Source organism: Mesoplodon bidens (assembly GCF_964165515.1).
Source record: "Mesoplodon bidens genome assembly, chromosome: 1".
NCBI lineage: Eukaryota > Metazoa > Chordata > Mammalia > Artiodactyla > Ziphiidae > Mesoplodon > Mesoplodon bidens.
In genome coordinates, this window is record NC_138176.1 from 213,812,904 (window position 1) to 213,838,341 (window position 25,438).

At 38.8% G+C, this 25,438-nt stretch overlaps 1 protein-coding gene across 1 annotated transcript in view; it reads right to left on the reverse strand.

Annotated features, from left to right (window-relative positions):
• EMCN (endomucin) overlaps positions 1-25,438 on the reverse strand; it is a 102,571-nt gene that overhangs the window by 50,306 nt on the left and 26,827 nt on the right. The window contains exons 2-3 of the mRNA XM_081224673.1: positions 17,038-17,163; positions 15,380-15,457 (exon numbers count right to left, since the gene is read on the reverse strand). Coding sequence (XP_081080799.1) covers positions 15,380-15,457; positions 17,038-17,163 — 204 coding nt within the window. The remainder of the gene's footprint in view (positions 1-15,379; positions 15,458-17,037; positions 17,164-25,438) is intronic.

A 25,438-nucleotide genomic window follows, 5' to 3' on the forward strand; every position in this document is an offset into this window, starting at 1 on the left:
TATATCCCCCAAATCAAGTGGGTTGAGGTATTTGGTGCCCTCAGAGCAATGTAGTAATTTTTTAATCCCTTCGTTCTTTCTTAGAGACTTCACTAACAAATAGAGGTTGACTTTCTATTTCCTTAAAATCTATTTTAAGTGTTTCTTGGAGCCAGAGCAAATATTGGTAGGAGCTTCTTCTTTATTTTCTCATATCAATTGATCCTATTTACCCATAAGTTCTTACATATAAAAGATCAGCAACAGTGCTTATGGGGACATTAAAAGCTTCTCAAACATTTGAGCTGCACCTTTGGAAAAAAACTGTAATTAACAATTACAGATGAGGTTATTCCCAGCTTAGGTGGAGGGTGAAAAAGAATTGCTTTGTTTGTTTTCCAGTTGTAGAACACATTCATTACTTATTTTACTATGAATAGAATTTAACTAAACAGAATAATGACTTATTTCAGTAAATTTTAACTGTACTACTAAAGTCCTAAGGGTTCAGGAGGGAAGCCTCACAGACTTGGTGGTAAGAGAGAGAAATGGCTAGCAGTCCACCCTGCACATACCACCACACTGTTTCAAACTGGGAGGTTGAACTTCTATTTGTCTGATATGTTCACATTTTTGACTTTCGCAAAAGATTTTATGAGGAAACGTTTCTGCTAATTACAAACAATTTTAGACAACAACTAATTGCATTAATTTTGAGGGTCCTGAAATCAGACATTGTCTGACCACACTGAAAGTAAGATGAACAACATCAGAGTAGGCAGAAATAACAAGATCTTGTGTTATTGTGAAATTCATCTGCTAATAATGTTTCTATACTATGCTCAAGAATATCACCTTTCACTTGGACTTATTTACTCTTTTTAAAACACAATGCTAACAAGTTGGTTGTGTGTGTTTATGTATGTGTGTATGTGTTTTCCACTTAAAGGAGCAACCTAAAAGAAATAACCATTCATAGCAGGCTGGCAATCTCACTCAAAATATAGCCTAAAAGCAGGGAAAGAACCAGAACATGCACCAAAAAGGGAAAAGAAAGGCAAAAAGTTACAGAATTCTGTGACTATTTTGTGTAGGAAGGAAAAGTGCTATATAAGCACTGTTAAAACCTGAGGGGCTCACTATTTAATAGTGAAGTCTAAATAGTTGAGATGAAAATAGTAATACTTACTCATTAAGTAATAGTTGATTATGAATTAGTTCAATAGAGAGAAAAATTTTAAATTAAAGAGCCAACTTTCAAATTCCAAATTGTTATTATGAAGTTTGTGCTTTTTGTTAAGTCATTTAAGCTCTCTGAAACTCAGTTTTTTGGTTTTTAAACAATTTTAAAATAATCTTTAAAAAATGATAATATATCCTGAGGTGTGGGCAAGATTATGGGGTAGGAAGACCCTGAGCTAACTCTGCCCACAGGTACAGAGAAATTACAACTATTTACAGGACAACTATCTATGAAAGTCACCTGAAGACTAGCAGAAAAGATTTTCCACAACTAAAGATACAAAGAAGGAACCACAACAAGACAGGTAGGAGGGGTAGAGATGTAGTATAGTCAAGACCCACACCCACAGATAGGTGACACACAAACAGGAGGATTATCACAATTCCAGAGGTTCTCCCCAAGGAACGAGGGGTCTGAATTCTACATTGGGACCCGCTACCTGCATGTCCTACACTCCCAGGAAACTGAGTGCCCAGAACATCTGGCTTTGAAGGCCTGCAGGGCTTGTGTAATAGAAGAGCCAGAGGGCTATAGGAAACAGAGACTCCACTCTTAAAGGGCTCATGCAAAGTTTCACATGCTTTGAGTTCCAGTACAAAGGCAGTAATTTGAAAGGAGCCTGCGTCAGATTCGTTTGCTGATCTTGGAGAGCCTCACAGAGAGAGAGGAAGCAACGCGGATTCCCCTTGGGAACATAGATGCTGGCAGCAAACATTCTGGGGAGCTTGTTCTACCATGAGGATGCTGGTGATGACAAGCACAATTTTGGAAACCTCCCTCCAGCCTTGAAGTGCCAGGGGCTTACCCACCCACCAGCAGGCAGGCACCAGTCTCTAGAGATCTGGGGCTCTGCAACCAGCTGCTCCGGGTCCCAACCCCTCCTGCCAACAGGCTTTCACCAGCTCTAGGACTCCCCAGGTTGCACAGCAGCCACACTGGGACCTGGTCCTATCTACCAGCAGGAAGGCACCAGCTCCGGGACCTGCTGAGTCACACAGCCAGCCATGCCAGACCCTGGCCCTACCTACCAGTGGGCTGGCAGTCACCATATGAGTTACAGCTTGGCAGCCAACTGGCCTGGGGGCCAGCCCTGCCTACCAGTGTGCCCACAGTAGTTGGTTCCACCACAACAGAAGGGCCCACACGGTCAACACAGGGGGCACCCCTAGAGCATACAGCTCTGGTGACCAGAAGGATGTGGGCTGCTGAGCCCCATAGGATGTCTCCTACATAAGGCCACTTCTCAAAGATTGGAAAACACAACCAACTTACATAATACATAGAAATAAATGTATAGAGATAGGCAAAATGAAGAGACAAAAGAATATGTTCCAAATGAAGGAACAAGACAAAACCCAAGAAGAACTAAGTGAAGTGGAGATAAGTAATCTACATGATAAGGAGGTCAAGGTAATGATCATGAAAATGCTCAGTGAACTTGGGAGAAGAATGAATGATCACGTTGAGAAGTTAATAAAGAGTTAGAAAATATAAAAAAGAATCAAACAGAGCTGAAGAATACAATAACTGAAATAAAAAATACACTAGAAGGAATCAGCAGGAGATTAGATAATACAGAGGAATGATCAGTGAACTGGAGACAGTGAAAAATCACCCAAGCTGAACAAAAAAGAAAAAAAGAATTTTAAAAGATGGGGACAGTTTAAGAGACCTCTGGGATAAGATCAAGCATACTAACATTCACATTATAAGGGGTCCTAGAAGGAGAAAAAAGAGAAAAAAGCAGAGAACATATTTGAAGAAATAATAGCTGAAAACTCCCCTAACCTGGAAAAGGAAACATGCATCTATTTCTGGAAAGTACAGAGAGTTCCAAACAAGATGAACCTAAAGTGGTTTACAGCAAGAAACATTATAATTAAAATGACAAATATTAAAGACAAGAAGAGAATCTTAAAAGCACCAAGAGAAAAGCAACTAGTTACATACAAGAGAACTCCCATAAGACTATGTGCTGAATTTTCAGCAGAATCTTTGTAAGCCAGAAGGGAGTGGCATGATAAATTCAAGGTAATGAAAGGAAAAAACCTACAACCAAGAATAATCTAATTGGAAAACATATCATTCAGATTTGAAGAAGAGATAAAGAGTTTTACAGGCAAGCAAAGGCTAAAAGAGTTCAGCACCACTAAACCAGCTCTACAAGAAATGTTAAAGGGATTTCCCTAAGTGAAGTAGAAAAGACCACAACTAGAAATATGAAAATTATGAAAGTAGAAATCTCATTGGTAAAAGCAAACATACAGTAAATGTAGTAGATCAACCACATAAAGCTAGTAGGAAAGTTAAAAGACAAGGTAGTAAAATCATCTATATCAACAATAAGTATTTAAGGGATACCTAAAACAAAAAGATGTAAAAGTTGATGTCAAAAACATTAAACATATATATAGAGAGAGAGAAAGAGAGAGATAAGTATATATAAGCCTCATGATAATCACAAAACAAAAATCTATAATAGAGACACACATAAAAGAGAAAGAAATCCAAACATAACACTAAAGACTGTCATCAAATCATAAGGGAATAGAGCAAAAGAAGAAGAAAGGAACAGAAAAGCAGTACAAAACAACCAGAAAACAATTAACAAAATGAAAATAAACACATACCTATCAATAATCACCTTAAATGTAAGGGAATTAACTGTTCTAGTCAAAAGACATAGAGTGGCTGAATGGATTAAAAAAAAAAAAAAAACGAAAAGCAAGACCCATATATACACTGCCTATAGGAGACTCACTTCAGATCTAAAGACACACATAGACTGAACAGGAGAGGATGGAAAAAGGTATTCCATGCAAATAAAAATGAAAAGAAAGCTGGGGTAGCAGTACTCATAACAGACAATTTAGACTTTTTTAAAAATTTATTTTTAAAAAACCACTTTATTGAGGTATGATTGCTCAAAGTGCATTAAACACTTCATACATTAGACACATTTTTATGATGATATATTTTAGAGCTACTTACTTCTTTTTAAATCCATGTATTATAATTTATTTAACCAAACCCCTGTAGGTGGGCTGTTGAGCTTAATTGAATTAACAAACAAATCAAGCTGAGCAATGTGCAATATTGCCCATTCAGGCTGGAGTTGCAAAAATGAAATATTTTCCTCCCTTTCATCTAAGTCTACACAGCTCTGGCCCCCACATTTTAGCAATTGAAAAAGTAATTAATTCTGACTGTTGGTCAGAAAAATGCACCTTCCAGAGCATTCTAGGAAGTCAGGCAGAGGGCAGCTTGCCAGGACACAGCCCTTCCAGTGGGAGTAGCATTCTGAACTCTTGAACGTAAACTGCTGGCAGTATTTACTCCACTTTGAGTTACTCAAAATAGACTTTAAAATAAGACTGCAATAAGAGATGAAGAAAGACATTACATAATGATCAAGGGATCAATCCACAAGATCAAATAATTGTAAATATATATGCACCCAACATAGCAGTACCTACATATATAAGGCAAATATTAACAAAAATAAAGGGAGAATTGACAATAACACAATAATAGTAGAAGACTTTAACACCCCAGTTGCATCAACTACCAAAACTGAGTCAAGAAGAAATAGAAAATCTGAAAAGGCCTATACCAAGTAAAGAGATTGAATTAGTAATCAAAAGCTTTCCACAAAGAAAATCCCAGGACAAGATTTTTCACTGGTACCTTCTACCAAACATTTAAGGAATATTTACCATCAATTGTTTACAAATTTTTCCAAAAATTAGTAGAGAAGAAAACACTTCACAGTGCATCCTGTGGGACTCTTATTAACCTGATACCAAAATCAGACAAAGACAGCAGAAGAAAACTACAAACTTATATCTCTTATGAATACAGACATGAAAATTCTTAACAAAATAATTGATAACAAATCTAGCAACATATAAAAGGCATGATATACCATCACCAGGTGGGATTTACCACAGGAATGCAAGATTGGTCCCACATATGAAAATCAATGTCATGTACCATATTAATAAAATAAGGGATTAAAAACCACATAATAATCTTAATACACTAAGAATGGCATTTAACAAAATCTAACACTTTTGCATGATGAAAACACTCAGCAAACTAGTAATATAAAAGGACTAGGGGTTGGCGCGCGCTAAACGGGAGAAGCACTGGTTTGAGAAAAGCATGGGTCGCAAGTACACATTGGGACCCTGCCATTAATGGAGGGGAAAAGCGGGGAGACGCCAGCAGATTCCATCCTGTAAGCTGGTAGGAAGCCTGAAGGCTTGATGGGATTCCAGTGTGATAGGAGGCAAGGACATGCTTCAGGACCCCGGAGGAAGATGGCGGAAGAGTAAGACGCGGAGATCACCTTCCTCCCCACAGATACATCAGAAATTCATCTACACGTGGAACAACTCCTACAGAACACCTACTGAACGCTGACAGAAGACCTCAGACCCCCCAAAAGGCAAGAAGCTCCCCACATACCTGGGTAGGGCAAAAGAAAAAAAGAATAAACAGAGACAATAGGATAGGGACGGGACCTGCACCAGTGGGAGGGAGCCGTGAAGGGGGGAAGGTTTCTACACACTACAAGCCCCTTCGCGGGCGGAGACTGCAGGTGGCGGAGGGGGAAAGCTTCGGAGTAGCGGAGGAGAGCACAGCAACAGGGGTGCGGAGGGCAAAGCGGAGAGATTCTGGCACAGAGGACCGGTGCCCTCAGGCACACACCAGCCCGAGAGGCTTGTCTGCTCGGCCGCCGTGGCGGGCGGGGCTGGGAGCTGAGGCTCGGGTATCGGCTTTCAGTCGGAGCGCAGGGAGAGGACTGGGGCTGGCGGCAGGAAGAGAGCCTGAAGGAGTTAGTGCACCACGGCTAGCCCGGAGGGAGTCCGGGGAAAGGGTCTGGAGCTGCTGAAGAGGCAAGAGACTTTTTTCCCTTTTGTTTCCTGGTGCGCGAGGAGAGGGCATTAAGAGGGCTGCTTGGGGAAGCGCCGGTGACAGGCACGAGCCGCGGGTAAGGCACGGACCTCGGAGACGGGCGTGGGCCGCCGCCGCCGCCGCCGCCCGCCCGCCGCGGCCCGCCGCCGCCGCCGCCGCCGCCGCCGCCGCGGGGCCTGTGTGCGAGCGCGGGTCACTGTCCGCCCCGCCTTCCGGGGGGCCTGTGCACCCCGCCACTGCTGGGGTCCCCGAGACCCGGGGACGGCTTTCCCGGGAAAGCGCACGGAGCGCCACGGGCTGCTGCAACGTCACGCTGGCCTCTGCCGCCGCAGGCCCGCCCCACACTGCGCGCCCCTCCCTCCCCTCTGCCTGAGTGAGCCAGAGCCCCCGAATCAGCGGCTCCTTTAAACCCGTCCTGTCTGAGCGAAGAACGGACGCCCTCCGGCGACCTACGCGCAGAGGCGGGGCCAGGTCCAAGGCTGAGACCCGGGAGCTGTGAGAGCAGAGGCAGGGAAATCTCTCTGTGCAGCCTCGGAGGCAGCGGATTAAAGCTCCACGGTCCATTTGATGTGCCCTGCGTCTGTGGAGTGCATGAATGGACAGCGAATCATCCCAAATTGAGGAAGTGGACTTTGAGGACAAGATTTAAGACTTTCCCCCCTTTTCCTCTTTTTACAACGAATTATTCCAAATTAAGGAGGTGGACTTAGAGAGCAAGATTTCAGACTTCTCGCCCTTTTCCTCTTTTTACAACGAATTATCCCAAATTGAGGAGGTGGACTTGGAGAGCAAGATTTTTGATTTTTCCCCCTGCTCTCTTTTTGTGAATGTGTATGTGTAATCTTCTGTGTAAGATTCTCTCTGTATAGCTTTGCTTCCACCATATGTCTCAGGGTTCTATCGGTCCGGTTTTTTTTTTTTTTTTTTCAATAATTACTTTCTAATTTTAATAACGCTACTATATTTCATACTTTATTCTATTTTACTTTACCTGCTCTTTCTTTTTTTCCTACTCTCCCTTCCTCCCTCCCTCCCTCCGCTCCTCCTTTCCTTCTTTCTTTTTCTTTCCTCCCTCCCACCCTTCTTCTTTCCACTTTCTTTTTCTTTCCTTCCTCCCTCCCTCCTGTCTTTCTTCCTTTCCTTTCTCCCTCCCTCCCTCCTTTCTTTCCATCCTTCCTCCCTCCCTCCCTCCCTCCTTTCTTTCTTCCTTCCTTCCTTCCTTCCTTTCTTCCCTTCTTCCTTTCTTTCCCTCTCTCTTTCTTTCTTCTACTAATTCTTTCTTTCTACTTTTTCTCCCTGTTACTCTGAGCCGGGTGGATGAAAGGCTCTTGGTGCTGCAGCCAGGAGCCAGTGCTGTGCCTCTGAAGTGGGAGAGCCAACTTCAGGACACGGGTCCACAACAGACCTCCCAGCTCCACATAATATCAAGCAGCGAAAATCTCCCAGAGATCTCCATCCCAACACCAGCACCCAGCTTCAGTCAACGACCAGCAAGCTACAGTGCAGGTCACCCTATGCCAAGCAACTAGCAAGGCAGGAACACAACCCCACCCATTAGCAGAGAGGCTACCTAAAAACATAATAAGGCCATAGGCACCCCAAAACACACCACCAGACGTGGACCTGTCCACCAGAAAGACAAGATCGAGCCTCAACCACCAGAGCACAGGAATTAGTCCCCCCCACCAGGAAGCCTACCCAACCTACTGAAACAACCTTAGCCACTGGGGTCAGACACCAAAAACAACGGGAACTACGAATCTGCAGCCGGCAAAAAGGAGACCCCAAACACAGTAACATAAGCAAAATGAGAAGGCAGAAAAACACACAGCAGGTGAAGGAGCAAGATAAACACCTACCAGACCTAACAAATGAAGAGGTAATAGGCAGTCTACCTGAAAAAGAATTCAGAATAATGATAGTAAAGCTGATCCAAGATTCTATTTCCATGATCCATAATCTTGGAAATAGAATAGACAACATGCAAGAAACAGTTAACAAGGACCTAGAAGAACTAAAGATGAATCAAGCATCGATTAAAAACACAATAAATGAAATGAAAAATACTCTAGATGGGATCAATAGCAGAATAACTGAGGCAGAAGAACGGATAAGTGAGGTGGAAGATAAAATAGTGGAAATAACTGATGCAGAGCAAAATAAAGAAAAAAGAATGAAAAGAACAGAGGAGAGTCTCAGAGATCTCTGGGACAACATTAAACGCACCAACATTCGAATTATAGGGGTTCCAGAAGAAGAAGAGAAAAAGAAAGGGACTGAGAAAATATTTGAAGAGATTATAGTTGAAAACTTCCCTAATTTGGGAAAGGAAATAGTTAATCAAGTCCAGGAGGCACAGAGAGTCCCATACAGAATAAATCCAAGGAGAAATACACCAAGACACATATTAATCAAACTGTCAAAAATTAAACACAAAGAAATCATATTAAAAGCAGCAAGGCAAAAACAACAAATAACACACAAGGGAATCCCCATAAGGTTAACAGCTGATCTCTCAGCAGAAACCCTACAAGCCAGAAGGGAGTGGCAGGACATAATTAAAGTGATGAAGGAGAGAAACCTGCAACCTAGATTACTCTACCCAGCAAGGATCTCATTCAGATTTGATGGAGAAATTAAAACCTTTACAGACAAGCAAAAGCTGAGAGAGTTCAGCACCACCAAACCAGCTTTACAACAAATGCTAAAGGAACTTCTCTAGGCAAGAAACACAACAGAAGGAATATACCTACAATAACGAACCCAAAGCAATTAAGGAAATGGGAATAGGAACATACATATCAATAATTACCTTAAATGTAAATGGACTAAATGCTCCCACCAAAAGACACAGAGTGGCTGAATGGATACAAAAACAAGACCCATATATATGCTGTCTACAAGAGACCCACTTCAGACCTAGAGACACATACAGATTGAAAGTAAAGGGATGGAAAAAGATATTCCATGCAAATGGAAATCAAAAGAAAGCTGGAGTAGCAATTCTTATATCAGACAAAATAGACTTTAAAATAAAGACTATTAGAAGAGACAAGGAAGGACACTACATAACGATAAAGGGATCGATCCAAGAAGAAGATATAACAATTGTAAATATTTATGCACCCAACATAGGAGCACCTCAATACATAAGGCAAATACTAACAGCCATAAAAGGGGAAATCGACAGTAACACACTCATAGTAGGGGACTTTAACACCCCACTTTCACCAATGGACAGATCATCCAAAATGAAAATAAATAAGGAAACACAAGCTTTAAATGATACATTAAACGAGATGGACTTAGTTGATATTTATAGGACATTCCATCCAAAAACAACAGAATACACATTTTTCTCAAGTGCTCATGGAACATTCTCCAGGATAGATCATATCTTGGGTCACAAATCAAGCCTCGGTAATTTTAAGAAAATTGAAATTGTATCAAGTATCTTCTCCGACCACAATGCTATGAGACTAGACATCAATTACAGGAAAAGATGTGTAAAAAATACAAACACATGGAGGCTAAACAATACACTACTCAATAACGAAGTGATCACTGAAGAAATCAAAGAGGAAATTAAAAAATACCTAGAAACAAATGACAATGGAGACACGACGACCCAAAACCTATGGGACGCAGCAAAAGCAGTTCTAAGGGGGAAGTTTATAGCAATACAATCCCACCTTAAGAAACAGGAAGCATTTCGAGTAAACAACCTGACCCTGCACCTAAAGCAATTAGAGAAAGAAGAACAAAAATACCCCAAAGCTAGCAGAAGGAAAGAAATCATAAAGATCAGATCAGAAATAAATGAAAAAGAAATGAAGGAAACGATAGCAAAGATCAACCAAACTAAAAGCTGGTTCTTTGAGAAGATAAACAAAATTGACAAACCATTAGCCAGACTCATCAAGAAAAAAAGGGAGAAGACTCAAATCAATAGAATTAGAAATGAAAAAGGAGAAGTAACAACTGACACTGCAGAAATACAAAAGATTATGAGAGATTACTATAAGCAACTCTATTCCAATAAAATGGACAACCTGGAAGAAATGGACACATTCTTAGAAATGCACAACCTGCCAAGACTGACTCAGGAAGAAATAGAAAATATGAATAGACCAATCACAAGCACTGAAATTGAAACTGTGATTAAAAATCTTCCATCAAACAAAAGCCCAGGACCAGATGGCTTCACAGGTGAATTCTATCAAACATTTAGAGAAGAGCTAACACCTATCCTTCTCAAACTCTTCCAAAATATAGCAGAGGGAGGAACACTCCCAAACTCATTCTACGAGGCCGACATCACCTTGATACCAAAACCAGGCAAGGATGTCACAAAGAAAGAAAACTACAGGCCAATATCACTGATGAACATAGATGCAAAAATCCTCAACAAAATACTAGCAAACAGAATCCAAGAGCACATTAAAAGGATCATACACCATGATCAAGTGGGGTTTATCCCAGGAATGCAAGGATTCTTCAATATACGCAAATCAATCAATGTAATACACCATATTAACAAGTTGAAGGAGAAAAACCATATGATCATCTCAATAGATGCAGAGAAAGCTTTCGACAAAATTCAACACCCATTTATGATAAAAACCCTGCAGAAAGTAGGTATAGAGGGATCTTTCCTCAACATAATAAAGGCCATATATGACAAACCCACAGCCAACATTGTCCTCAATGGTGAAAAACTGAAACCATTTCCACTAAGATCAGGAACAAGACAAGGCTGCCCACTCTCACCACTCTTATTCAACATAGTTTTGGAAGTTTTAGCCACAGCAATCAGAGAAGAAAAGGAAATAAAAGGAATCCAAATTGGAAAAGAAGAAGTAAAGCTGTCACTGTTTGCAGATGACATGATACTATACATAGAGAATCCTAAAGATGCTACCGAAAAACTACTAGAGCTAATCAATGAATTTGGTAAAGTAGCAGGATATAAAATTAATGTACAGAAATCTCTGGCATTCCTATACACTAATGATGAAAAATCTGAAAATGAAATCAAGAAAACACTCCCATTTACCATCGCAACAAAAAGAATAAAATATCTAGGAATAAACCTACCTAAGGAGACAAAAGACCTGTATGCAGAAAACTATAAGACACTGATGAAAGAAATTAAAGATGATACAAATAGATGGAGAGATATACCATGCTCCTGGATTGGAAGAATCAATATTGTGAAAATGACTCTACTACCGAAAGCAATCTACAGATTCAATGCAATCCCTATCAAACTACCAATGGCATTTTTCACAGAACTAGAACAAAAAATTTCAAAATTTGTTTGGAAAAACAAAAGGCCCCGAATAGCTAAAGCAATCTTGAGAACGAAAAACGGAGCTGGAGGAATCAGGCTCCCTGACTTCAGACTATACTACAAAGCTACAGTAATTAAGACAGTCTGGTACTGGCATAAAAACAGAAAGATAGATCAGTGGATCAGGATAGAAAGCCCAGAGATAAACCCACGCACATATGGCCAACTTATCTTTGATAAAGGAGGCAGGAATGTACAGTGGAGAAAGGACAGCCTCTTCAATAAGTGGTGCTGGGAAAACTGGACAGGGACATGTAAAAGTTTGAGATTAGATCATTCCCTAGCACCATACACAAAAATAAGCTCAAAATGGATTAAAGACTTAAATGTAAGGCCAGAAACTATCAAACTCTTAGAGGAAAACATAGGTAGAACACTCTATGACATAAATCACAGCAAGATCCTTTTGGACCCACCTCCTAGAGAAATGGAAATAAAAACAAAGATAAACAAATGGGACCTAATGAAACTTCAAAGCTTTTGCACAGCAAAGGAAACCATAAAGAAGACCAAAAGACAACCCTCAGAATGGGAGAAAATATTTGCAAATGAAGCAACTGACAAAGGATTAATCTCCAAAATTTATAAACAGCTCATGCAGCTCAATAGCAAAAAAACAGACAACCCAATCCAAAAATGGGCAGAAGACTTAAATAGGCATTTCTCCAAAGAAGATATACAGACTGCCAACAAACACATGAAAGAATGCTCAACATCATTAATCATTAGAGAAATGCAAATCAAAACTACAATGAGATATCATCTCACACCAGTCAGAATGGCCATCATCAAGGAATCTAGAAACAATAAATGCTGGAGAGGGTGTGGAGAAAAGGGAACACTCTTGCACTGCTGGTGGGAATGTGAATTGGTACAGCCACTATGGAGAACGGTATGGAGGTTCCTTAAAAAACTACAAATAGAACTACCATATGACCCAGCAATCCCACTACTGGGCATATACCCTGAGAAAACCATAATTCCAAAAGAGACATGTACCAAAATGTTCATTGCAGCTCTATTCACAATAGCCCGGAGCTGGAAACAACCTAAGTGTCCATCATCGGATGAATGGATAAAGAAGATGTGGCACATATATACAATGGAATATTACTCAGCCATAAAAAGAAACGAAACTGAGCTATTTGTAATGAGGTGGATAGACCTAGAGTCTGTCATACAGAGTGAAGTTAGTCAGAAAGAGAAAGACAAATACCGTATGCTAACACATATATACGGAATTTAAAAAAAAAATGTCATGAAGAACCTAGGGGCAAAACGAGAATAAAGACACAGACCTACTTGAGAATGGACTTGAGGATATGGGGAGGGGGAAGGGTAAGCTGTGACAAAGCGAAAGAGAGGCATGGACATATATACACTACCAAACGTAAGGTAGATAGATAGTGGGAAGCAGCCGCAGAGCACAGGGAGATCAGCTCGGTGCTTTGTGACCGCCTGGAGGGGTGGGATGGGAAGGGTGGGAGGGAGGGAGATGCATGAGGGAAGGGATGTGGGAACAGATGTATATGTATGACTGATTCACTTTGTTATAAAGCAGAAACTAATTAAAAAAAAAAAAAAAGAGAAAAAAAAAAATAAATAAATAAAAGGACTTCCTCAACCTGATTAAGGACATCTCTGAAAAATCTACAGTAATATCATACTTAATGGTGACATACTGAAATCATTCCCCTAAAATTAGGAACAAGAAAAGGATGCTCTCTCTTACCACTCTATTCAATATTGAACTGGAAGTTCTAGTCAGGGCAAATAGGCAAGAAAATAAAAGACATCCATATTGGAAAGGAGGAAGTAAAACTATCTCCATTTGCAGATAAATCTTATATATAGAAATTACTAAGGAATACACACACCACACACACACACAACTTGAACCAATAAATGAGTTCAACAAGGTGGAAGGATATAATATCAATATATGAAAATAAATTGTATTTCTATGCAGTAGCAATGAACAATCCAAAAACAAAATTGAGGAAAATGATTCCATTTACAATAGCAATAAAATGAATAAAATATTAGGAATAAATTGAACAAAAGAAGTGAAAGTCTTCTGCACTGAAAACTATAAACATTATCAAAGGAAATTAAAGAAGACCTAAATAAAGGCATCCTGTATTCATGATTTGGAAGACTTACAGCTGTGAAGATGGCAGTACTTCCCAAATTGATCTATAGATTCAATGCAATCCCTATCACAATCCCAGCTGACTTTTTGCAGAAAGTTAGGACAAGTTTATCCTAAAATTCATATGGAAATTCAAGTGACCCAGAATAGTCAAAACAATCTAGAAAAAGAAGAAAAAGTTGGAGGATTCACATTTCCCAATTTCAAAACTTAATGCAAAGCTATGATAACCAAGACTGTATGATTCTGGCATAAGAATAGATATACAGATAAATGGATTAGAATTGAAAGTCCAGGAGTAAAAACATACCTTTATGGCCAACTGACTTTTATCAAGGGTGCTACCATAATTCAAATGGGAAAAGAATAGTCTTTTCAACAAATGGTGTTAGGACAACTGGATGACTACATGCAAAAGAATGAAGCTGGACATCTAACTCACACTATATCAAAGACTTTAAAACCTGAAAGTATAAACTTCTTAGAAGAAAACATTGATCTAAATCTTTGTGATCTTGAGTTGAGCAAGTATTTCTCTGATTTGATCCACTGCACAAACTACTAAAGGAAACCAGAATATGTCACCCCAAAATATGCATCTTTGATATAAAATTATTTTAAACTGAATGCAATTAAGAAGTAGCAAATGCATTAAAATATCTCCCTTTTCTGCCTAAAGGCAGGATATAAGTTTTCCTTTTACTGGAGACAGACTCATCAGTGCAGAGAAGGTACCCTTATACCTTTCTGGTGGGAATGTAATATAGTGAAGCTGCTTTGGAAATCAGTTCCTCAAAAAGTTAAACATAGAGTTACCATGTGACTCCACAATTCCACTTCAAGGTATTCACTGTTGACCTGAAGCCAATGGACTGACAGATATTTCTCCAGCCAAGATGCATTTATTTGGGATCAGAAGAGAATTGCAATTCAGGGTCTGCAACCATGGCAAGTCATGTGTAAGTTCCCACATGGCAAGGGAAGAAGAACATTTTTATAGAGGGGAAAAGGAAGTGGGGAGGGCGATAGTAAACAAAGAGTCCCTGACTTTTCATTGATTGAGTCCTTGCCAGGAAAGAAGAGAGTCTCTGCTTCCTGTTGGGCTCTGCTATTGTCTCAGGGTGTGAGAGCTCCCTCTTCTGGCCCATCAACTCTATTTGAAATACTGAGGTTTCTGTTCATTAATTTTTGACAATACCCAAGAGAAATGAAAACACATGGTCACACAAAAACATGTACATAATTGTTCTTAGCATCATTATTTGCAATAGGCAAAAAGTAGAAACAACCCAAATGTCCATCAACTAATAAACAGATAAACAAAATGTGGTCTATCTACACAATGAAATATCATTCAGTCATAGAAAAAAATAAACTACAGGTACATGTTATAGCATGGATGAATCTAAGAACATTATGCTAAGTGAAAGAAGCCAGACACAAAAGATCATATATCATATGATTCCATTTATATGAAATTTCTAGAATAGGTAAGTCTATAGAAACAGAAAGTAGTGGTTGCCAGGGGTTAGAGGAAGGGTGGAATGGGGAGTGATTGGTAATAGATGTAGGGTTTCTTTTGGGGGTGATGAAAATGTCCCAGATGTTTGCAGAAGCTTGTGAATATGCTAAAACCCACTTAATTGAATACTTTAAAAGGGTGACTATTATGGTAAGGTATGTGATGATATACATAAAAGAAAAATGATGGCAAAACAGATACATTACTCACCTTCACCATTAACTACTGTGGTTACTGAAGACAGTGTTGACAGCAGAGATGTTTCTAAGAGTTCCTTGCTGGTAGATCCTAGATAGATGACATTATTATTAATTACAATTTCATCTCACCTGTCATGGAGTAAAGAAAAGTAAGTCAAATCTGAAGGTGAATCAAAGTCCTTCTATAGGTACTGGGTAAACCTTTGTCTATATTTCTCCATTTTCCAGCTTCTTTTGTCCAAGGTGAAGAATGTAAGTACTGAATGCTTGGGTGGCCCGATACACACACACACACACACACACACACACTTTTGTATGAGAGGTCCCAAAAGCAAATTTCTACTGCAGATTGTTACTTAGGTCTCTTTAAAAGTGAATTATTTAAAATCATTTTATTTTCCCCAGTGGGAAAAATTACCTGGTCAATAGGACCTAAGAGTAATGTGCCTTTTTTCCCCAAAATAAGATTTCATTTTGTTGATTTAGTTGTGGCTTTGAAACTTCCAATAAACATAAATAATAAAGGAACTAGCAAACTCCTGTAATTAATTAACTTTTTTCATTTATGAAACAATCCACTGATTTCCCACTCTGTACAAAGCCCTCTCCTAGGCTTCTGAGGGCAGTAACTAACCCTTAGTCACCTCTTTTTTCCCATGCCCCTCCCCCCACTCCCTGCAGTTGCCGCATGCTCCGACTGGCCCTTAGTCATCTTTTTAATCTTCATCGTATGAAGAATAATTCCTTGCGTAGAGTGAGCATGTAGTAAATGTTGTTTCAGATACGATGGCACTCATACAGGACAGGGGGACCAATAAAAGGATAAAGATCTGCTTTAAGTAGTGAACACAACTTACTGATTTGCTACTCATGGTAGCATTCCCTTTTCTCTTAAAACATGTTAGAATGTCCTTTTGTGATTAGGGCAAGGGTTCTATTTTTACTATGTGACATTCATAAAATCTTGGTTCTTATATATACACATGCTGTGTTTGAGGGAGGAGACATTTGGCTCTGCACAGTTTACCTAGTACTTTATTTTTTTATATCTTTATTGGAGTATAATTGATTTACAATGTTGTGTTTAGTTTCTGCTGTACAACAAAGTGAATCAGCTATATGTATACATACATCCCCACATCCTCTCCCTTGTGAGCTTCCCTCCCACCCTCCCTATCCCACCCCTCTAAATTGTCACAAAGCATCCAGCTGATCTCCCTGTGCTATGCAAACAAAGCAACTGACAAAGGAAACAACTGACAAAGGATTAATCTCCAAAATATACAAGCAGCTCTGTTATGAATACAGTTTCACCTTGTTAGCTGTGCTGCTTAAGTGGGGGACTGGAATATTTAGAAAGATATTTTTATGACTGAGAAATGACAATTTTTTCTTCTCTAAAAATAAACTTTGTATATGTAACCATCACAATAGGATCATTCCCAAACAGGAAGTGACCCAAAGCGATATCATCGAAGAAGCCCACTGTGATCTCATGGTTTTGTATTCAACCCAAAATAACACATGAGTTTCAAAATAGTGAAATAACCTAGACCTTCATAACACAGATATGTGATTCCCAAATTACTTTCCTATGATTAATTTATATGGGTGCTACTAATTTAATTTGTTAAAGTTAAAGTAAATTTCATGAAGAGTTAATCCTACCTTTAGTAGATATTTCAACTGTTGAATTCTCTGCAACATTTGGTGTTGACGTTGTGTTTGATGTTGGTACAGATGTTTTTGTTGCAGAAGTTGATGATAATACAGGAGTGGTTGTATTTTTGACTTCTGAAAAAAGTAAATTGTGTTAAAGCAGTTGCAGTAAAATTTACATTTATTTTGCCAATCAACAGCCTAGTATATTTAAACAAAGTAAACTGTATGTATACTACTGCATCGGGTATGGTTTTGGAATTAATTTTCTAATTGTAATGAATTCAGCCTTGATTTCAGTATTCATACACTAACTCCATCTGCTTCTCACCAATGGCGTGAATTTTTAAGATGGTTGGCAGAAGCAGTCTGTGGTTCTGAAACAAAATAATATCTGACAGAACTAGTGAGGAATAAATGTATGAGTTTGAAACTTAACAATATTTGTAATCCAACTAAACTAACATTGTCCAATGAAATAATTAAATAGGCACTCTCTGGGCAGTGGATATTTTACTGAATGTTTTAGAGCATGTTAAAGTTACTAAATACTAAAATCTCAGTATTAGTGCATCTCTTTTTGGTACATAGCATTTCTCTCTCTCTCTCTCTCTCCATATACTACATATATATTCTAAAGAGACAATAAATTTTAATGAAATTCAATAATTGCAACAAGCCTACATTCTTGGGGATAGAGCCACCATAAATCTGCCTTTTCAAATGACGTATTTCTCTCAAAGGCACAAAAGTGAAGACAATACATTGTTATGTATATTATATATTTATTTTTAATAATTATTTTTTGGCAATAGAAAACCAATATCTTACAGTAATTCTTAAAACTTCCATTGCAATATTATTTTTTAAAAGTGAAGTATGTAGGATTTAGTTCTCAGTGATCTATGGAAAGATTTGTTTCATATAATATTATTGTAACTTATTGACATTTATATATTTTTTAATTCTGCATTTGTTGGATTTGTCTCTGTATACTCACTGTTATGTTGCAGATCAAAAAACAGCAAACAAATGTTTACAAAGGATGTGGAAAAAATATTCCTGTTCATGGAAAGTACTATTTTTATGTTGTTACTTTGTATACAGAACAGTTGACCCTTTAACAACTTGGGGGTTAGGGGCGTCTTCCTTCCATGCGATAGAAAATCCAATTATAACTCATATGTGGCCCTTCCTATCCAAGGTTTCTCTGCATCCAAAGATTCAAACAACTTCAGATTGTAGCACTGTAGTATTTATTATTGAAAAAATCTGCGTATAAGTGGACCCACGCAGTGCAAACTCATGTTACTTAAGGGTCAGTTGTATACAGAGTCAGTACAACAGGTAGTTGAGAGGATGGACTTTGAATAACAAAGACTCATGTTCAAATCCCAGTCAAACTGAGTATGTCATTACAGTAATTGTATGTCATTTGTATGACTTCTCAACTTTAAATTTCATCCAAAATTTTCCTCTTTGAATCTGAGAAAAAAAAAATCTTTCAACTCATTGAAAAGCAGTATTTGAGATGTCATGAGATAGAGTGTACTTCCTGGTTTCTTTTATAGACTTGAGGGGCTTGGGAGTGTTAGTGCTTAGCGCTGACTTTGTTTACAGACAGCTCACAGAAATTGCTTGATGTATGCAGCACATACCGATGTGTTCCGCACATACAGGAATGACAGAACTGCTTTTTCACGGGCCTTACCGAAATCAAGTCAAAAGCTTTTTTCACCTCTGGAGAAACACTTCACACCCTTGGTCTTACTCCCATCCTCTCCTTCCCCTCAATACTCAACAGAGAAAAGGAACACAGTGTGTATGAGGTTACCTTTTCTCTATTAGTCATTTTATTCTCACTATTTTTCTTTCTGTCCTAGAGTCCATGATGTAACACTAATTTCTAAGTTTAAATTGAGATTGAAGAAGAAGTTATTTGAAGAGGCAGATACCCCATGGACTGGAAATTTCCCCAGTAAATAACTTGAATGATCTCTCTCTGTTGACTTGCTAAATAGCAACAACCTTAATTTCTGAGTATAATCAACAACTCCAGAGATATTTTTCATATTTCTTTCCTCCCTCCCTTACTTTTTTCTTTCCTTTTTTGCTTCCACACATACTTATTGGGGAACTAATATGAAAAGCATGATTAGATACTGCAAAAGACTCTATGTTGCACCACATAGTATCACCCTTGAGTAGCTTTTAATCTGGTAGGGAACATAATGCCTATACACAATAAATAATAAAGAATATTCTGTATGAGTTGTGTAGACCAGTGTTTTTCAAACTTCAGATTATGATACAATTGAAGAGTAATTTAAGTCTATTTAATACATTGCAGCCAGAGCTTTTTTTTTCCAAATGAAATAGAAAAGAGGCAATATTAGATTAATACTGCAAATAATGAGGGTAAGTATTGTTTCATGAAGCTTTTGTTTAGCATTGTGTGTGCATGTGTGTGTGTGTGTGTGTTTGAGAATGAAATGTGTGTTAATGCAAAATGTATCTCTTACTGTGATTCCAGCTAAAAATGTGAAAACTGTGGGACAAGAAAAAATTGGGGCAAGAATTTATAAGATAAAAAATGACCGCCCTGCTGGCATGAGCAAGGAATACTTCATGAGAGAGTTGACATAGGGGCTGGAGCTTGAAGAGTGAGTAATATGGTGACACAGGAAGAGGAAAGAGCATGAGTGAAGGTCTGAAGTGGGAGAGTGAGAGGTATTTGAGGGCACTGCAAAGAGCTCTGTTTGGCTGGATTGCTGTGTCCTATGACAGGACATGGTGGATGTGTCTGGTAAAATTCTGGAGACCAGATTGTAAAGGACTTTGAACACCAAGCCAGAGACTTGGGACTTTATCCACGAGTCTGTGGGGAGCCATGGGAAGTGACCAAATGGAAATTCAAACGTAGGAAACACGATGGGGAAATAAGTGGGGCAGAGAATGAGAAGATACCAGTTGAACAGAATTGAAAGCCGCCATTTTTATGTTTACCAATGTGGTCGGCCCTCTTGAAGTCATCATGTGAGGTCGGTGAGTTCTCATCCATACAATGACTTGAGGCAAACTACAACAAGACACATTTCTAGCTACTTATGTGGTAAGGTTGAAATGTGCTGTAAGGCTTCTCCTCCTCACCGCCCTTCTACACATTTGGCCACGGATTTCCCTGAGTAAAGCCTTAATCCATTAGCACTCATCAATGTCTCCATTACTAGTTCTTCAGATTGTTCAACAGAGAGTATTCCCTCTTTTGGCAAGGACTGACAAACAACCCCTAAGAATACTGAGTGTCACTATGTGCCAGGTAGTATGTGAGTACTTTCCATGGATTATATCATTTAATTCTAAGACCCTATAATGTTTATACTCTTAACACCATTTTACAGATGAGGATCAAAAATGGTAAGCAACTTGTCCCTATTATACACTAGGAAGTAATACAGTTGGAATTTGAATCCAGACACTTTTGACTCCAGAGAAGATACCCTGAACCATCACACGTCTGGCCATGGGAAGGTGGCTCCATGCCAAGCCACATACCCCCACTCCACCTGCTTTCTGCCTTTGACGGAGTGTGATATTAAAAATGTGGAAGTGACTAGATGCACCAGTGTTTTACCTCTACGTGCCTAGGATGAGGAAACAGGCAAAATACCTCACTGTTTTTTTTTTCTTTTTTAATAACAAGCATTCATACTGTCATGTACATATACATAAACACATGTAAAATGTTTTCATATTAGACTGAAAGCTTTAAAATATTTCCAATCTTTTAAAACTATTTACAATTGAAAAATAAAAATAGAGATTTACTGAGTTAAAAAAAAATTCTGCAAATAGAAGCTTTCCTCATACGGTGGAAAAGAAGTATTCCCTGTAACTACCACTGTTGAAGGTTTTATTGACCAGGATTCAAGTAACCATCAGTTATGCTTTTACTGTATTATCTGTAAATCTCTTCTAGGTCTGATTTGATCTCGTAATAAACCATTGAGGAAAATGGTTAATTCTGAAGTGTTTTCTCTTCAAAGGACACTGTGAGGTAGCATTTTCCCTCTCTTTATCTCCAAAATGATTAAAGAATAATTTAACAAGGAGACCTGTGCTTCACAGCTTTGCTTGTGCCAAACCAGATAGTGCTGCTCTTGGGAGAAACAGATGGCATTTCATCCTGACTCTACCCTATATCCATACACTCCAACTGAGAGAGCACAAGGGATGCCATAACACCAGTTTCCTGCACTATGAAAGGATGAAGCATTATTGGGATTTTAATAAAATAACTATTTTAATTATAAAAATCATAAGAACTTTGAGAATTCAGTTTATGGCTAGAAACCAAGATTCATACTTTCTCCTGTTTTCACATGATCAAGTCATCGACTCCAATCTTCTCAGACATGCTTTGTAATTACATTTAGAGGTAACTCACAAATAGTCTCTAAGAGTTAGAATTTCATCCATCCTCATAAGGAGCAATTGCTTCTCCAGCTTTCTTTTTCCCTACCAATTCTGTTTCTAAAGTCCACTGAAAATCCACTACTAAAGAAGATTGATCTTGCTTCTTCTAGATCAACACAAATACTGAATGACAGTAACTTAGAATTCTAGAACTTGAGATCTGGAAAGAACTTTTCAAAAAGATCTTAATGTAATAGAAGTTCTACATTTTATAGCTTAGCAAATGTATGAGTTTAAGGTAGTTTCAAAAGATCATAGCACCAATTAGTAAAAAGTTAATTTTTCTAATTCTACCACTTGGGTACGTGGAATGCAAATGTGGCAGAGATAGTGCTGAAGTTTCCCTTTGAAAATATTTACTTTGCCAGTTTTAACCATAAACACAATTTCAGAAGAAGGTTTTAAGTTCTTTAAGGAAACAGAAGAATGGTTTCTTTAGAAATATATAATTACAGTAAATTCAAAATGCTAACTACTAAATGGTCTTATAAACCTTCAAAGTACCATTATTAGGTAATAATCTCATCACCTAGATCAACTGCTCTATGGAATTGAAGGTAAAGTAGCTAATTTTATATTTCAATAGCTTACAACATACAATTTCTACTATTTCATATTGTCTTCATGCAATGCCATCTCCCATATATGCCACCCCTTAGGCTTTTAGGAACTTTATACAGATTTTATCTTGAAATAAAGTAATTGTCAATTTTCAGTTGTCATTTGTGGTTGCTTCTCACCTATGTATCATGGCTCATAGTGAATAGAGATCCACTTCTTAACGTTTGTGTGTGATGGCAATGCACAAATTGGGGTATTATAAATAGTGAGAAGGTCCTTTTTCATAGTACTTTGTCAGTAGTTGCTAGCATTATAATTTTTGTTCAACATATACCCTATATCTTCTTTGTCAGAAAAGAAGTAGCAAAGAATTAGCAAAGTTAAGTGGAAAATTTCAATTTTCCCTCACACATTAAAAATATATTAAAATGTTAATTACATAGTATAATATACAAAAATTTATATATAAGTAAAATATATTTCTATAGTAATATAATAAAAATAAATAAATGAAATATGATACCACTTTCTATATTCCCATCAAAAGAGAGCCTTCATGAAAGACAAGGCACCAACTCCTTTTGATTATCAGTGTCATAGCAACACGTTTTTCCATTAATGGTGATCCTTGCTCTTTTATACAGCACAGGTCACTTTGGTTCATTGCCAACCAAATTAAATGAAGTTAATTTTTTTCCTCAATCAAAAGAAAACAACAATTATTATGTGATGATGTATTCCTGATGACTTCTACTTGCATTGATCTAAAAATTTCATGATATCCTATATGAAATGTATAAGTAAACTACTAGCCAATGAGTTACATACCTCAATAAACATTTACTAAGCATCTATTTCAATAAGACCTAAGCAAAAATTAAAAATATGTTTTTCCTAGAGGATCTTAGACTTTATTTTGATACTCAAGCTATACATGCATGAAACACCTATAAGGTTATGCTAAGGTGCCATATAAAAATGGTGCTGTAGGGCTTCCCCGGTGGCGCAGTGGTTGAGAGTCCGCCTGCCGATGCAGGGGACACGGGTTCGTGCCCCGGTCCGGGAAGATCCCACATGCCGCGGAGCGGCTGGGCCCGTGAGCCGTGGCTGCTGAGCCTGCGCGTCTGGAGCCTGTGCTCCGCAATGGGAGAGGCCACAACAGTGAGAGGCCTGCGTACCGCAAAACAAACAAACAAACAAACAAAAAATGGTGCTGTATAATTAATACTATGCATAGATCGTTGTATACAAGTGAAATCAAAGTAAGGTGATGTCTCTCTATGTGCCTAGGATAACGAGAATCATTTTCTCCGTGGAACAGATTTCAAAAGGAATCAGATAAACGAGCACAAGAAGGAAAGAAAAATCATGCTTCATGGTAGAAAAAGAAGAAAGGATAGTCAAAGAGGAGGGCAAAGACAATAGTGCCAAATAAAACAGAGGCTATATAACATAAGGCCTGAAATGGGGCCTTGGGGATATTAGACACTTAAAAATAGAATCTTTTGGGAGAGGAAAACAGAAAAATTTAATTTTCAATGAAAACATCAGAGCTAGTGGCAACTCAAAAAAAAAAGGATTTGAAGTTTACTTTTTCAATTAAGGCTAACAAAATACTGTAGTGAGCACAAAAGGTTTTAGAATGCTTACCTTTCCTAGGTGGAATGAATTTGGGGGATAAGTTAGAATAAAGATGCAGATGTAGAGAATGGACTTGAGGACACGGGGAGGGGGAAGGGTACGCTGGGACGAAGTGAGAGAGCAGCACTGACATATATACACTATCAAACGTAAGGTAGATAGCTAGTGGGAAGCAGCCACATAGCACAGGGAGATCACTTTGGTGCTTTGTGACCACCTAGAGGGGTGGGATAGGGAGGGTGGGAGGAAGACGCAAGAGGGAAGGGATATGGGGATATATGTGTATGTATAACTGATTCACTTTGTTATAAAGCAGAAACTAACACAGCATTGTAAAGCAATTATACTTCAATAACGATGTTAAAAAAAATAAAAAGAAAAAGAAGAAGATCTCTCTCACAGAGAGGAAAATACGCAGGTAAGTGGGAGAGAGCTATGCCTTAAAGAATCTCCTCGGGTTGCCAGCCATCTGTGAGGTGGGGAAGGAGAGCCAGCCCTGGCAGGCTCGAGCATGGACAGGTGTCTCAGCCACCTGGCCCCTCTGGGGAGAACGGGAAGGCAGCAGTACATTGGTGAGTTTCTTAAACAGAAAACAACAATATCTGCAAAATGGACCCGAGAATCCAAGGTGTTCTGGCTAACACACAGGTGGAGGCTCCCAAGGCAAGTTTCCTCCACTCACCCACGTGTCAGGTTTGAAATTATGGGGCAATGCAGGTATTTTTCCTTTGCAAAATAACTGTGATTCTTTAAAACTCAGGTTGCCTAATAACGAAATATTTGAGATTGTGGACTCTATTATAAGGGGACTTTTTGTATACTGTATCAGGTTTGGAAAGTTTCAGCTCTTTGAGGTATAAAAAAGCAAAGGTTATATTTAATATTTATAGGTGTGGGAGTATTAGGGGAAAGGAGTGACCTGGCCATACTCCTGGGCTCTTAGATCAACCATCCCCAGATCCTTCCCACCATGCTCTGCTCTGACCCCAGAGAGGAGCTGTGGTTGTGTGGCTCAAAAAGCATCTTCCCAGGAAACAAGATGCTTAGGCTTTGCAGGTTCTTGTCGGCACCAGCAAACCTTACAAGCAAGTCTCTTGGGCTTGTCTCAGGAGGGGGATCAATCCAGGGCCCTCTCGGTCCTGGGAGGAACAGCGCTGCTCTGTCCTTTCTCTGGGCTCCACACAGGGGCAGTGATAACGGAGGAGAAGTGGTCCTCTTCTGTCTCTAATGGCACCCCCAGCTTTCCTCTGAGCTTAGAATGTCACCACTTGAAATCCTGGGTCTTCACTACAGGCTCTCCTGGCATTTCTTCAGGAACAGGAAAGGCCTCACTAGACACTTTCCACCAGCAGTGACATTAGAAGAGTGATGGACATACATGAAATGACACCACGGGAGGTGGAAGGACACACAGCCTTGGCAATTGTGACATCAGCTAATTATGTAACTGTGTGAGCCACTTCACCACTTTGGGCCTCAGTTTCCTCTCTATGAAAAGTGTCTGTTGAACAAAATCTCTTCAACTATAAAATTATATTACCTGTAAGATTAAATTACAATGTAAATATCCATTATGGCAAATAATTAAGCATAAGTTGCATTTCTACATACCAAGAAGGAGGCTTGTACTTTAGCAGTTATATACAAAGGCTTTATAGAGTTATAAACTCATCACCTGGGAGAAATCTAAGCCCCAAAAGGCATTCTGTATTACAAGGGAGAAAATGATTAT